The sequence below is a fragment of the Felis catus genome, chromosome E3 (assembly GCF_018350175.1).
Source record: "Felis catus isolate Fca126 chromosome E3, F.catus_Fca126_mat1.0, whole genome shotgun sequence".
Taxonomy (NCBI): domain Eukaryota; kingdom Metazoa; phylum Chordata; class Mammalia; order Carnivora; family Felidae; genus Felis; species Felis catus.
This window is the reverse complement of record NC_058383.1, coordinates 606,157-619,881: the sequence shown is the minus strand read 5'-3', so window position 1 is coordinate 619,881 and position 13,725 is coordinate 606,157. Positions and strand designations below refer to the sequence as shown.

At 64.5% G+C, this 13,725-nt stretch overlaps 2 protein-coding genes across 5 annotated transcripts in view; both read left to right on the top strand.

Annotated features, from left to right (window-relative positions):
* Positions 1-13,405, top strand: part of PRKAR1B (protein kinase cAMP-dependent type I regulatory subunit beta) — a 119,401-nt gene extending 105,996 nt beyond the window's left edge. For all 4 annotated transcript variants that reach the window (XM_045048065.1, XM_019820308.3, XM_023246635.2 and 1 more), the window contains exons 10-11: positions 11,576-11,657; positions 12,007-13,405. In XM_045048065.1, the coding sequence (XP_044904000.1) occupies positions 11,576-11,657; positions 12,007-12,179 (255 nt within the window). In that variant the 3' untranslated portion in view covers positions 12,180-13,405. The remainder of the gene's footprint in view (positions 1-11,575; positions 11,658-12,006) is intronic.
* Positions 8-11,659, top strand: LOC123382631. The gene is made up of 2 exons (XM_045048066.1): positions 8-2,042; positions 2,213-11,659. The coding sequence occupies exon 2, from the start codon at positions 9,009-9,011 to the stop codon at positions 10,032-10,034; it is 1,026 nt and encodes a 341-aa protein (XP_044904001.1). The 5' UTR covers positions 8-2,042; positions 2,213-9,008; the 3' UTR covers positions 10,035-11,659.
* Positions 13,406-13,725: the final 320 nt, after the last annotated feature.

Below are 13,725 nucleotides of genomic sequence, written 5' to 3'. Positions count from 1 at the left end.
GTGAGTGCCGCCCTCACGGGGGCTCCGTCCGCGTCGCTCCCGTGTGCCGACCCCGAGCCCCCCGCCCTCTGCCCCGCTAACGGCCTCACACCGTGCCGTCGTGTCTTCTCGCCCCGGAGAGTCGGAAGCGAGACTCTCCTCTTGGAAAACAGCGTCGGGTCCCCAGGCGTGCGGTGCCCCGGGAGGACGTTGTGCCGGACTGAACGCGAGCGTGTGCGCAGTGGGGGTGGAGAGTCGGAACCCACGTCGGGACCCTGGGTGGCGCGGCACCCCAAGCTCTGTGGCGCGTTGTCACTGGCGGACAAAGATGTCTGTGGCCTCTTTCCGTGCGCCCATCTACAAGGACCTCAAACGAAGACGTTGGTTTTTAAAAGAGGCTCCCGGTTCCCAGGCTGGAGGCGCGTGAGTCATTTTTACGAGGCCCGGCGACAGCTGGCGCTGGGGCCGTAATCCGTGTCGGCCACACTCGCGCCTGTCACTGACAGAGGCAAGCAGCTGCTGTGGCTGCCCGTCCCCAGGGCTGTGCTGGGCTGGGACCCCCGGGGTGAGCCCCCACCCAGACGCTGCCCGGAATGAATGGGGGGCCCGCCTCGCGGGGGGCAGCACCGATTACGCGGGGCCACAACTATGCCGCCGCCTGTTGGGCTCGCTTCCTCCTCCCGTGGCGCTCAGGGGCGGAAGGATTTCACGTTCATGCTCATTAAAACACATTCTTCAGCTGTGCATCTTGCCGCCGGAGAGAGGGAGGCCTCGGCAGGGCAGCGTGGGGGCCCGGCGCTGTCCGGAGCAGGCCGTCCACGCTGGAGTTTCTGCACGGCCAGCAAAGTACGCCCTGCTCGGCACCAGTGGCCACTTTCTGGGTCCAAAACAAACGAAGGAGGGGCACCTGGGGGCTCCGTCGGTACGTCTGACTCTCGACAGCCATTCGGGGCTGGTCACGGTCTCCTGGTTTGTGGGATCGAGCCCCGTGCCAGGCTCCGTGCTCACGGTGCAGAGTTTGCTTGGGACCCTCCCTCCCCCTCTCTCTCCGCCCTTCCCCTGCTCACACACTCTCACGCTCTCGCCCAAAAATAAACGTTTTTAAAAATAAAAACAAAACAAGAGGGGACCTTGCCGGGTCGTCGGTGCCGGTGAGATGCGGAGCCCTCTCTGCCGGCACAGGAAGCACGAACAGCACCGGTGAGACCTGGACAGGAAACACAAATCTGGTTTGTGACTCCCGGGAGGGCGTGTCAGGGTTCCTTTCCGCCACCCGCCTGAAATTTCTGGAAGGTGGGTCTGCCAGGGCACCGGAGGCACAACCCACCCCCGCCCCCCGCCCTGCGCCCGTCCCAGCCCCACACCCACCCACCGGGGACACATGGTGCCTGTGGGTGGGGGGCACGTGTGGCTCCTTCGCCCCAGGCTCCCTGGCAGCCGTGTGAATCTTTCTGGAGGACCCCAGCCCCAGCAGTTCTCGGCTGCGTGAGTCATGAGTCCTTCTAAAGGGAGAGGGAAGGAAGGAGAAAACGGAATGAATTCTGATTCTAGGTCGACAGGGAGTGGAGCCGGTCCCAGGGGAGTGCCCGCTGGCTTCTTCCTCCCGTGACAAGCTTGGGGGGTGGGGAGACCCTTGAGGTCCTGTCCTGCTCCTCAAAGGAGCTGGTGTGTGATGTCCCCTCTGCTGTGGCCTCGGACGTGACACCCTCTCTGGGTCTGTGTGGGCCTGGCATTTCCCGGTTAAGAACATGAGGTCCAGGAGGGGGTGGAGGGGGTCGCTCCAGCCACCACTTCGTTGGACCCCACCCCCAAATCTGCATTGGATGTGACCAACCGCAGGGTCCTCGCTGCTTCCTGGACAAGCGGGGTCTGACTCGCCGGGACACCCAGGCTGGTCGTGGGGGCGCCTCCTTCCTGGCACCAGCGGCCGTGCTGAGACACCCACACGGCTCAGCTCATCGGTGGGGCCCTGAGCTCCGGGCACTGGACGCCCCACCTTGGGTGTCCGGCCCACTGCACCTCCAGAGAGCAGCCGTGGTCCCCGGGCGTTAGCGGGTGCCTAGGTGAGAGCGGCCGGTGAGAGGGGGACAGACCGTGGCTCTAAGCCACCAACCCCTGAAACCGCCTGTGTGTCCCCGCGAGGGGTGCACGTGTGGAGCCCCTCCTCTGATGACCTGGGACCAAGGGGAGGGTGTGGTGCCGGCTCGAAGGCACAAATCCTTTCTTGCCCTAGGTTTCAACTCACTAATAAGAAGCTGGTGCTCACGGGGCCACTTTGGCTCAGAGGTGCGTTTGTATTCATCTGCGTGGTGGTTTTTTAAAACATTTGAATTAATTACCAGTGTTTAAAAATCAAGGTCTTTTCTCATCGCAGTGGGAATCTAACTTCTCTGTAAACGTGTGGCACCTAGCCACAATCGGCAGACTGGAGGGGTGGGAAAGGACCCCTGTTAGCCACAGTCCCCACCCGGCCCTTGCGTCTGGTCTGCCGGCCTCGCAGGCTTTGAGGTTCATGGTCTCAGGGGTCGTGGTCTCCGAGCTGAGGGAGTAACTGTGGCCAGCCCACACAATTGTCCATCATTTGCTGTGGACTAAGGCTTGGACCTCCCAGCCGGGTCCAAGGACACGGGTAAAAAAAGCATTAAACGCGTGTGATGGGCACAGATTGGCGAGGGGGTGGGGGGCCCTCACACAGCTCCAGGGAGGGGAGTGGTCACCTGGTTTGTTAATCCGATGTTGTGAGCTGGGACTTTCTGAGCCCAGGATGCGCCGGGCGTTGTGTGAGCCCCCAGGCACCTGTCAGGGAGGCCTGGTCAGGGGCCAGCGTCCCTCCTGGGGCAAGGGAGGGCTGGGCCTCTGCCCCAGGCCACACAGCCAGCAAGCGTGCGCCCTGCATCCCAGTGGCCGGGGTCCTGCTCCTTGCTCCCGCGTGATGTGTGCACATGTGTGCGTCCCACAAGAGGGTCCGGGCACCCCTCATTCTTTTCTGGAATGGCACTGCCCTCTGTGATTCACACAGGGTGATGGGCGACGATGCAGAGGGACCTTTCTGGGTCTCGTGCTGTGCCCGGGGCGGGCCTGTGTGGCTCCCTGCGGGGTCTCCAGGAGAAGGTGCGAGGGAGGGCGGTGGGGTGACAGTGACACTGGGCCCCGCCCTGGGCCTGGGGCCCCGTGCCTGCACGTCCTCCCTGTGGATGGGGGCAGGGGCTCGTGCACCGGCTCTGGAATGTAACCCGACCCTCCTGGAAATGTATTTGAAGTTGTCTCCTTGGCAACTTGGATTTTTTTCCCCTTTTCCTCTGTGATCAACCAAGTCCGGTAGGGCCTGGTGGGATCCCAGGGTTCACGGGAATCGAGGCTCTCGGCCTGAAATGCAGCTTCCTGGGTGTTTGCTACACGGCCAGAGGCGGCCCGCTGGCTACAGCTGCCACACCTGGGTCGAGCCTGCCAGCCTCGCTCCCCCACAGCACCCAGCGAGCTGCCTGGTGGCTCCCTGGTCTGAGTGGTGCCTCGGGTGGGGAAGCCAGCCTCCATCTGACCCGAGCCGACCCAGACTGTTGTGGGACGAAGCAGTAGTGTTACTCGTGTGTTTTGTTGGGTCGGCCGTTCTCCCTCCGACGGCTGTTCCGTTGGTTGGAGACTTCTGGAAACCCCAGTGACCATCCTGTGGCCGATGTTTCCTTACGAGAAGAGACCCCCTCCCACCCCCCCAGGCCAGGCCTGGGGCGAGGCGAGGCACGGGTGGCCCATGTTCTTGCAGAAGCTTTCGGGCGCGTGGCCAGTCTGGTTTGAGCTGTCCTCTTTCAGCTGGTGAACAGCACACGCACACAGTGGAGTGGGTTAACCCCCGGTTCCTGGGCCGCCTGTGAGCTCCCCCGCACAGCGGGGCTGGTCTGCGCACAGGGAGATGGTGGGAAAGGGGCCCGGGCCCCGAGGCTCCCTGCCATCAGGGTCAGTTTGATGGGTCGGCTTGAGCAAGTCGCGGTCCCCGGGTGTCTAGATGTTTCTGCAAAGGTATTTTTCAGATGGGACTAGCATGGACATGAGCTGATGTTGAGTGAAGGGGTGGGCCTCAGCCAGTCAGTTGAAGGCTTTTCTTGAGAGAAGAAAGACCCGCGTGTCCCCCCGGGGGAGACACCCCCTGCCGGCCAGCCCTATAGATTCTGGACTCCCGGTCCCCACTGTCCCGTGAGCCAATTCCTGGACTTGACGTCTCTCTACACATATACGTCCCATTGGTTGTCTGTCTGGAGAACCCCGACTGACGTGCCTTGTCGGCTTTTCTGGAATAGACAGGTGTCTGTGCGGGGGGTGTGGGGCCCCTGAGGCCCAGGCCCGGGTGCCGGGCAGGTGCAGGGCCCTGGGCGCCTGCAGACGCGGCTGCCGTAGGGAGCATGGGCTGGGGGGCCCTGGCTGGGGGCTCTGCGTGGCTGGCCTCCTTTCCTCCAGTCAGTAAGTGGGGCCGGGTCCCCGCCCTCATGCCTTTGCCTGGCTGAGTGTCTCCGCTCCGTTTTGGAAGATGGTCGTGGGGTTTGCTTATTCGTCTTCTCTCTGCTGGTCCCCGAGGTGTGGCCAAGGCTGGTGGAGACCCCCTGCCCTGCACAGGTGCGGGAAATGGCCCTACAGACACTTGGTGAGTCATGAACGTCTGCCGTCCGGTGGGAGCCCAGCCGGGAAGGCAGGGCTGGGCTGCAAGACCGGGGGCCTCGCCTGAGCCCTGAGGGTCTCTGTGCCGGAGCAGTGCCCCTCCTGGGCAAGGTGGTCTCCCGGCTCTGTGCGTGCACCTGCTATGTCTGAATCCCCACGACACCAGACCCCCAGAGCTCTTGAAAACATCCTCAGTGGATGAGCGAGGTCGGCCTGGTAAACCCGGCCGACAGACCCGGAGAGTGCAAAGCCCCTGGGTCCTCCCAGGGCCTGACCCGTGGCTGCCGGTGGGGTGGGCGTGGCCCCGTGTTCTCTAGACCACTTCCCTCCCAAAGAGCCGGCAGGCGCACCAGGTGGGACCTACCACGTCCAGGCCTCCTCAGGGATTGGGCTCCGGGCAGAGAGAGGGCGAGCGGGTGCAGAACTGGCCAGGCCCCCAGCTGTTCCAGGCCCTGAGACTCCCGGCTCCTGGTCTCCAGAACTGGCAAGGAGGTGGGCGGGCCTGACTTTGCATGCCCAGGAGGACCCCCTGAGGCCCACCGGCTGGCAGCTGGGGAGACACTGTCACGGAAACTCCAGATTTGGTTTATCTGCTCTCTTAGTAAGTTAATTTTGTAAACGTCCACAGTGTTGGAGCAAAGGCATAACCACTGCTCCCGAGGCCACGGTCTGTCCGGGGACTGGCCCTGTTGGCCCCTCAGACACACAGACCAGGCTGGTGGGCATGCACGATTCACCGGGATCTTGGGGGATGGGGAGGAGACCTCCCCCGTGGGCTGTGCCCAGGGCCATTCGTGGCTGGGCTGGTGCCATGCCCTTGCGTGCCAGGCCGAGGCGGGGTGGGGACAGCAGCTACGGGCGCTTCTGTGTTTACTTGCCAAGGAGGGAAGTGGTCCCAGTCTGTTGGCACAGACTGGCCCTGGGTCCGCGTGGAGGAGGGCCGGGCCTCGGCAGGAGGGCCCTGTAGCTGGGGGCCCTGGAGCCACGAGGTAGCAGGGACGGTCCCGCCGGAGAGGGTGTGCTGGGCAGGTTGGGGCGGGGCCTGAGGTGCAGGAAACGTTCTGCAGACAGAAACCAACAGAGGGAAGTGGCCTCCAGTCTGCATCCGGGGATAGCGATTGGCCCAGACCGTTGTTCTGCGGGCCTGGCGCGGGGCTGCCCGAGGTCACAGGTGCTTGCTGGCTCGTCGGCCAGACCCCCAGAATAAGAGAGAGCAGGAGTTCAGAGAAGTTCTCTCTCTCTCTCTCTGATTTTTAAGATTTTATTTTTTTTAAGTTTATTTATTTATTTTGAGAGGGAGAGAGCGCTCGCACACACGTGAGTGTTCACGAGCTGGGGGCTAGGGGGGGCGGGCAGGAGAGAAGGAGAGAGAATCCCAAGCAGGCTCCGAGCTGTCAGCTCGATCCCACAAACCACGAGATCATGACTTGAGCCGAGCTCAAGAGTCAGACGCTCACCTGACTAAGCCCCCAGGTGCCCTGAGACTTCATTTTTTTAGGGTAGTTTTAGATTCACCGCAACGTTGAGCTGAATGGACAGAGATTTCCCGTAATTCCCCACTCCCCCCCGACTCCCCCATTATCGGTGTCCCCCAGATGGTGGATTTGTCACAGCCGGTGACCCCACACTGACACGCTGTCATCACCCGGAGTCCATGGGTCACGGGAGGGTCCCTCTGGGTGGGTGCACGTTCTGTGGGTTTGGGCGAACGTGGGACGGCAGGTGTCCACCGTCCCGTGTCCCTCGCGCTGTTCGCCGCCCTAAAAGTCCCCTGTGCTCCCCCTGCTCCTCCCTCCTCCCTCCGCCCTGAGCCCAGGCAGCCCCCGTCTTCTGTCTGCGCAGCTCCGCCTCTTCCAGGACGTCCTGTCGTTGGAATCAGCGTGCAGTCCAGGTTATCGGTGATCGCATGCAGTCCTTTGTGGTGCAGAATCGCGGCCCCTCGTCTGGACCTGACCCCGCATAGCCGCTTGCTTGCTTAGGGCAGCATGCTTGCTGTGGGCGTAGCCGCCCTGAACACCTAGCCGCCGGTTTTTGTGTGGCCCGGGGGCGCGGTTGCCGGGTGCAAGGGGTTTGCTTCCACCCACACTGGTGCCCGCTCCGTGCCTGGACGGCCTCCCTCCGACGCCAGGGGGGCCTCCCAGGCCCGTCCCGTGCAGGCCGCTGTGATGTCTCCTTCCTCGTCAGGGCCCGACGACCCCCTCGCCAGCTCACCTGCCTGCACACCTGGCCGACCCCTCAGGCAGGACCTGGCAGGCCAGGCCTTCGTGTCTGATCGGCCTCGGCACACGGACGTGAGGGCACGTACGTCACCTTCTGTGCCGCCGTGGATTAAGTGCATTGTCGTGTGGCTCGGGGCCTTGGCACTGTCTGCCCCAGAACATTCTGGATCACCACACAAGTCAGCTTGCTGGAAGCCGAGGCTAGACCTCGATGGGAGCCTTAGAAAAACAAAACATTAACAAAATCGTGCCACCGAAGTGTCACTTCCTGGAACAAGTCTGGTGACACAGAAACGTCTTTAGGAAAACATTGCCTCCTCCCCACCCGCCATCCCCCCCTTCACCGCCGTCCCCATGGCGGCTCGTGTGCGTCCCTAAGTGCCTTTTCCTTGACGGGTTCTTCCTGGCTTCTGTTATCGGCGTCAGAGACGTGGTGAAAGTCTGGGGGATGTTTCTCCCAGACAGAAAACGTGACCCCCGCCCCAAGGTCTGCACGTCCAGACTCTGTTTCTTGCTCAGGCCTTCACCCCGGGCGCAGGGCTGGAGCGTAGTTGCTGGCCACGGTGCCCTGTGTGGTCTGGGTTGGGTCGCCCACCCCCCGGGGAGGCGTTGGGACAGGAGCCTACCCGTGGCTCTGGTGCCCCGGGTGGAGGCCGCCAGCCAGCACAGACAGGAAGTCTGCAGACGGTGGTTCCTGGGGACGGGGCTGGTGGCCGTTGGGCTCGGCTGAGCACCAGAACCTTTGACCCCAGAGTGGACTGCAGCGGGCTGCCCGCGCCCCCCCCCCCCAGCCTGGAAGGAGCCCTGGGTGGTGGTCCCTCTCTCCTGCCCTCACTCGAAGCAGGGCGTGTGTGGCCAGGAAGCCTCGGACCCACTCCCTGGTGCCTCTGAGGCTGCGGGTGGCAGGGAGGAACCGGCCAGACATTGGGGGCAGAGCCCGGGGGGAAGGGAGCCGTGGGCTGGGACCCGCAGGCCCCTCCCGTCATGCTCCAGGGCACGTTTGGTGCGGCCACCTGCGTGCAGCCCGGACATCGTGTGTGCCCGCTGGAGCATCGGTCACCGGCCGCTTCCCCCTGCTCCTGACAGACGTCGCCTGACTTGGGGGAGGATGAGACAGACCGTGGGTTTGGAGGAAGGACCGCCAGCAGCCAGGGCTTGTGGCGCTGCACGCTCTGGGGCCCCGGCCTCACGGCTGACATTTGGACCCGAGTGCGAACCCGGCCAGGGTGTGGGCGGCCGCGGGGTGTGATGCCCTTGCCCCGTGGCTCTCCGCCGTGCCGCAGGGAGGGGGGACCGGGGCTCTGGCAGAGTCGGCCCGGCCCCTCGGGGGGAACAGAGAGGAGCTCGACGGGCGCCCACTCGCCGATGCAGGGGGAGCCTGGGGCTGTCTGCGAGGTGCTCTCACCCGCGGGCTCAGTTACTCCCGTGCGCGTGCAGACGTGCAGCACGCTGCCTGTGCATAAGCACACAAACACGGACGGCGGTGCGTCCACAGGGGTCCCCGGGCGTCAGGCAGGAACGGGCAGGAACGTCTCGTGAACGCCGCAGCCACGGGTGTTTTCTGTTCCGCTTATTCAAGCGCCCACTGCCCTCACGGCCACCTGTCCCATCTGACGGGGATGGAGCTACTTCTGAAGTGCAGACGGTCGGGCCGCTGCTCCGGGAGGCCGAACGGTCCTGTACCCACTCTGTGGAAGAGGAGGCTGAGGCTGGGAAGTGGGGGGACCCCGCGGCTGTGGCCGGCGCTCCGCGGAGCTGAGGTCGGCGGGCTCTGGCTTCAGGTGGGGCTGGTGCGTCTCTCACGGCTTTCCCGCCCCTGCCTGGCGGCGCTCAGTTGTTCAGGGGCGCGTACAGGGTCTGACGGACGCGGGTCCCGCACGAGCCTGTCGTCCGCCCGGGGTGGTGGGTCCAGGGGTCCAGGGAGTCGCCCTGCAGGCACTGAGCCCCCGAACGAATGAGTAAAAGGGTGTGCGGCTGGGGTCCTGGAGCAGAAGCCGCCCCCAAGTGCCCCCCCGCGTGCCACCCTGACAGGTTCCCCTCGCTGTGGGCATCGCACCGCCCACTGGAGAAAATCCGAGCCACGGAAATCTCGTCGGTTTTTAAAACTGAAACGGCGCCGAAGGAGGGAGTCATCTAGGAATCCCGCCCCTGCCGCCGGTGCTAATGCTTTTCTCCTGGGCCCTCCCAGGCCGCGTTCGGCGAGACCCGATTATTTTCGGGCCGGGCCTAGAGTCACTGAGAGAGGAATTTGACGAGTGCGGTCTAGCCTTCTGGCAAGTGTTTCTCCGGCCCAGAACATTCCGGCTGGCGGTCCCTCGGGGGTGTCTGTGCAGCCCCGTCGGCAGCCTGGGCAGCGAGTCGTGGGAACCGCGGCCCCGCGGGCGCAGGGTCTGCACCCACAGCGTCTGCCGGCACCGCCAGATCAGGAGACCCCGAAACCACACGCCCGAGAGCGCAAGGAAGCGTGTTCTCGTGAGCACGTTCTGGGCCGGGAGGTGGCTCCACGTGGCCCTGGGGCCCCCTTGCCTTGGCGCCCGCGGTCAACGTCACAGCCGCGGGGGGCAGCGCACGCCCTGTCCATCTGTCCATCTGTCCATCCGGGAGAGGGTGGTCACGTCTACCCACAAAGGAGGCAGGGGCTGCGGCCGGCGACAGTGGTGCTCCCCTGCCGTGTGTTTGCCGTGGGCTCTCCCTGCTTCATGCGTGACGACCTTGCTTCCGTCTGGCTGTGACGGTGACATACCTGTGTGCACGTGCTCCCCAGCGTCCACGGTCGTGGCCTGCCTCGTCTCATGTGGCCATTGCTCTGTGCGCCCCCGGGAAGGAAATGCTGCTGGTCTCTCGGTGGATGGTGGTCTCCTGACCAGTGCTGGCCCACCCAGACCCATCCCTACTCCTTCCTGGGAACACCACCTGATCCTCAGCCCCTCCCACTGCTGCCCGTCCTCTCGGCTGGGCCTCTGTGAGCGTGCGACCTGTTTGGGCCAATGTGGCGTGAGGGAAGGTTGCTGGGAGCTTCTGGAAGGTTTTCCTGCTGAGGAGAGAAGCTGCAGGAGGAAGCAGTGGGTTCTGTGCCTGCTGATAGCATGGGGAGACACTTGGCAACTCCCGGAACCGCGGCAGCTCCTGTGCCACCATGAGGGCCTGAGGTCACTAGAGCAGGACGCAGGGGTGAACCTCGGGCCCTGACACCTGTCTGGGCCACTGAATCAGCTGCCCATCTTCTGGTTCCACTGCCTCACAGATATTCCAGGAGCCCCCAGGCCCCTGCAGCTGGCTTTGCATCTGAACGGACGCTCTCGGCCTGGAGTGTCATTGATTGTACACACAGGACACATCCGGTTCCACTGCTGGGGTTTTGAAAGAGGAAAACAGTCCCAGTTGTAAAATGGAAATTATGTAAACGGGAGTGGAAGGCGTGTAGGTCACGTACGTCATCATTATAGGACATAAATGTCAAAGAATTAGGTGGGCACAACGGGGCTCTGAGAAAAATCACGCCCGTCTCAGCAGCCCAGGGCACGGAGGGCCCGCACGCGGTGCTGGGGTGACCTTCCCTGTGCCTCCTGACGATGTCAGAGCCTGTGAGTCCCCTCAGCCTTGCTCCCAGCCCAGGACTCTGTGCCTTCTGGGGTTGGGCAGGGAGCACGTGTGCTCCAGGCCCTGCCACCCTCGCCTCCCGGGCAGTGGCGGCATCGGTCTGCTGTTTAGACGTCTGGCTCCATCCATCAGCTGGCTTCATAAACACACCAGACGCCCACGAGCCAAGCGGCCCCATGGCCGGTGCAGGGGTGAGCGCGGGGATCCAGCTGCCGGCGGTGGGGGGGGGGGGGCGGCTGCCGATCGGTGCCCGGAGATTCCAGGCACGGCGGCACCAGCAGGGTCTTCTCACGGCGTCTCCCCCAGCCTGCGGTGAGGCGGTAGCCGGCCTGGCCGGCGACCTGAGCTGGGTAAACTGAGCCCCCCCTTGGATCAGGATCACGTCTGTCGGTGCTGCCAGGGCACGGGGCCGCGGACGCGCCTGATAGGCTGAGGGCCCGGGTGCCCCGGGGCAGCAGAGGGTACAGGGGCCCTCGTCCACCCCGGGCCTCAGCCCCCTCGGCAGCGGTGAAGGAGTCGGCAGCCTGTCCCAGAGGCTCGGTTATTCCGGAGGCCGTTCAGCCCGGCCGTGGGGCTCAGCTGCAGGAGTGATGCTGTTTATGCACATCCACTGAGCAGGGCTGAGCGCCGGCTGGATGCTCCCGGCAGTTTACAAAGCCTCACTTCTGATCCTCACAGGTGTAGAGTCGGGGGGGCTCCAGACAGGGGACTGGCCTGAGGCGCTTGGCAGGTGAGGGGGCCTGGGGTCAGAGCCCGTCTGCGGCTCCCCGCGTGTGAGGCGGCTCCGTGGGCTCCGTGTTAATCATTGAGCCTCTGCAGACCCCCCACCCCCGCTCGGGAGGGGCCCCCGCTGCTCCCTGGGGGCATGACCTTAGACCACGCCCATCCCACTGGAGCGCCAAGTCCTTGGGAGCTAGCCCGAGGTCAGCCCGGGTTGCCCCCAAAGATTCTCCCCACTGCCCGGCCTGCGGTGGCCTCTGACCTCACACCCTTCTGTCTCCAAGGAGGAAACGCCTGACTTCGGTTTAGACGGGGAGCAGGCGGACGGGAGCTGGAGGGGGGGTTGCGCATGCCCCCTCGCCTGTGACCCCCCCAACTGCTGACCCTCACCTGTCCCTTGGCATCTGCAGGGCACGGCCTCCGTCCTCCAGCGCCGGTCCCCCAACGAAGAGTACGTGGAGGTGGGGCGCCTGGGGCCCTCCGACTACTTTGGTGAGTGTGGGTTCCCCGGCCTCTCATAGGGGAGCCCTGGAAGGGCTCTGAGGTGGAGAGCTGCGGGGGCGGCCGTGGGGGGCAGGCCGGGACCCCCTCAACGGACATGGCTGTCCCCAGGGAGGGTGTGACCTGGAGCCCCGAGTGACCCAAGTCCCTGCGGGGAGGCAGGACGGTGCCCAGCTGTGCTCCAAGGGTGACGTGTCAGTGTGTGTGTGTGTGTGTGTGTGTGTGTGTGCATGTGTGTGCCCTCGCGTGCATGCACGTGCGCGTGCTGGGGGCCAGTGGGGGGGCCAGCCGTCTGGAGAAGCCCTGGGGACCCGGCCCCTGACCGCCCGCTCGCCCGCAGGGGAGATTGCACTGCTGCTGAACCGGCCCCGGGCGGCCACCGTGGTGGCCCGGGGGCCCCTCAAGTGCGTCAAGCTGGACCGGCCCCGCTTCGAGCGCGTGCTGGGCCCCTGCTCCGAGATCCTCAAGAGGAACATCCAGCGCTACAACAGCTTCATCTCCCTCACCGTCTGAGCCCCGCGGCCCCGCAGCCCCGCTTCCGTGTGCTGGCCTGTTCCCGTGTCCGCGGGCCGTGGGGGCGGGCGCCCCAACTCCGCGGAGCCGCCCCTTCCTCCGGACTCCTGTTTGGAAAAAAACGGTCACCTCGTGCGTTTCAAAAACAAACGGCCCTCAAGACCCCCCAGGCCTTCCCCTCTGCCGCTTGTGGGACCCAGCCTCACTCCTCCCCGAGTCTTGGGGGTGCAGGAGTCAGCTGTGAGTCCGGGCCAGCCCGGGGTGGGAGGGGGGTGCTGGGCTGGCCGGGTCGGGACGTGCGCTCGCCCCTGTGCCCCAGGGGCCAGGCCACCAGGGCTGCAGTCTGAGTGGGGTGCAGTGACGTGAAAGGGGGTGTCCCCCGGGGATCCTCTGTTTCCAGGGGGTCCTGTCGGAGACGCCAGGCAGGAGAGTGACCGAAAGCGGCCCCTGCCTCAGACAGGAGGGGGCCTCATCTGGCCGCAGGCGAGCCCCCCCCACCCCGGGGCCCAGGCTCGCGGGAGCCCCTAGAGGAGAGATGTGGTCGAGTGTGCGTCCCCACCTTTCCAGAGACTCGCCCCTCGGAATGGCCAGCGTGCCAGACAGTCACCCTCGCTGGGCCGGACAGCAGGACAGGAAGGAGACATCAGGAGTTGGACGCTTTCCACGACCCAGGGAGCACGGTTCTCTCAGAGTCAGGCTGGGGGCCGCATGGTATTCGCTTCTTTGCAGAGCAGCTCCTTGGGGACCTTCTGAGGGGGAGGAGGGGCTTTCCAGACACACCCTGGGTACGGTTGTGACGGCCAGGGGCTCCTTCTCACTTGTCCGGCGGTGCCCCACTGGACACGAGCCCTTGCCCCGGGAGACAGGTGCTTTCCATCCTCCCGGAGCAGGAAAGATAAAAACCAAACAGGCCCCACACCGGCCCGGGTCGACGATCGGTTGAAACCCCACTTAAATGTGTTTTCGGTCCGCGTCAGCTGGAGCTAGAGAGGCCCGGGGGCAGGACAGAGAGCCACGGTGGCCCCTGGTGACAGACGTGAGAACGAGGTCGTGCAGTTAGCCCGATTTTGCCCTTCCTACGCACGTCTGGGAAGCCGCCAGTGTGAGGCGACCCCGGCCAGCCCTGCCTTTGCCCGTGGATTTTCTGTGATGCCTGAGCCGCCATGCGTACCGTGAAGTTTCAACGCTGCATGTGTATTAAATGTGCCACGAAGTACCTCTTCCCACGTTGGGCTTTGGTCTGAAATCTTTAACAGAGGAGGGTTTTTCTTTTGTTTTTATTGTGCAAAAATATACATAACGTGAGCTTTGCCATCTTAACCATTTTAAAAAATACAGGGCCACTGAGCACATTCATGCTGCTGTGCAGCCCTCCCCACCGTCCGGCTCCGGAACGTTCCATGTCCCCACCCTGAGACTCCGTCCTGTTACACACAGACCTCCACGTGCTCCCCCAGCCCCGGCCCCACTGTCTCCTCCGTGTCCGCGAGTCTGACGACCCCGGGACCTCGTGGGAGTGGGTCCCAGTGCGTGTCCTCCCATGTCC

What these genes read in the sequence shown, in the direction of transcription:
- LOC123382631 (XM_045048066.1), top strand. Translation starts at nt 9,009, where the DNA reads ATGCTTTTCTCCTGGGCCCTCCCAGGCCGCGTTCGGCGAGACCCGATT.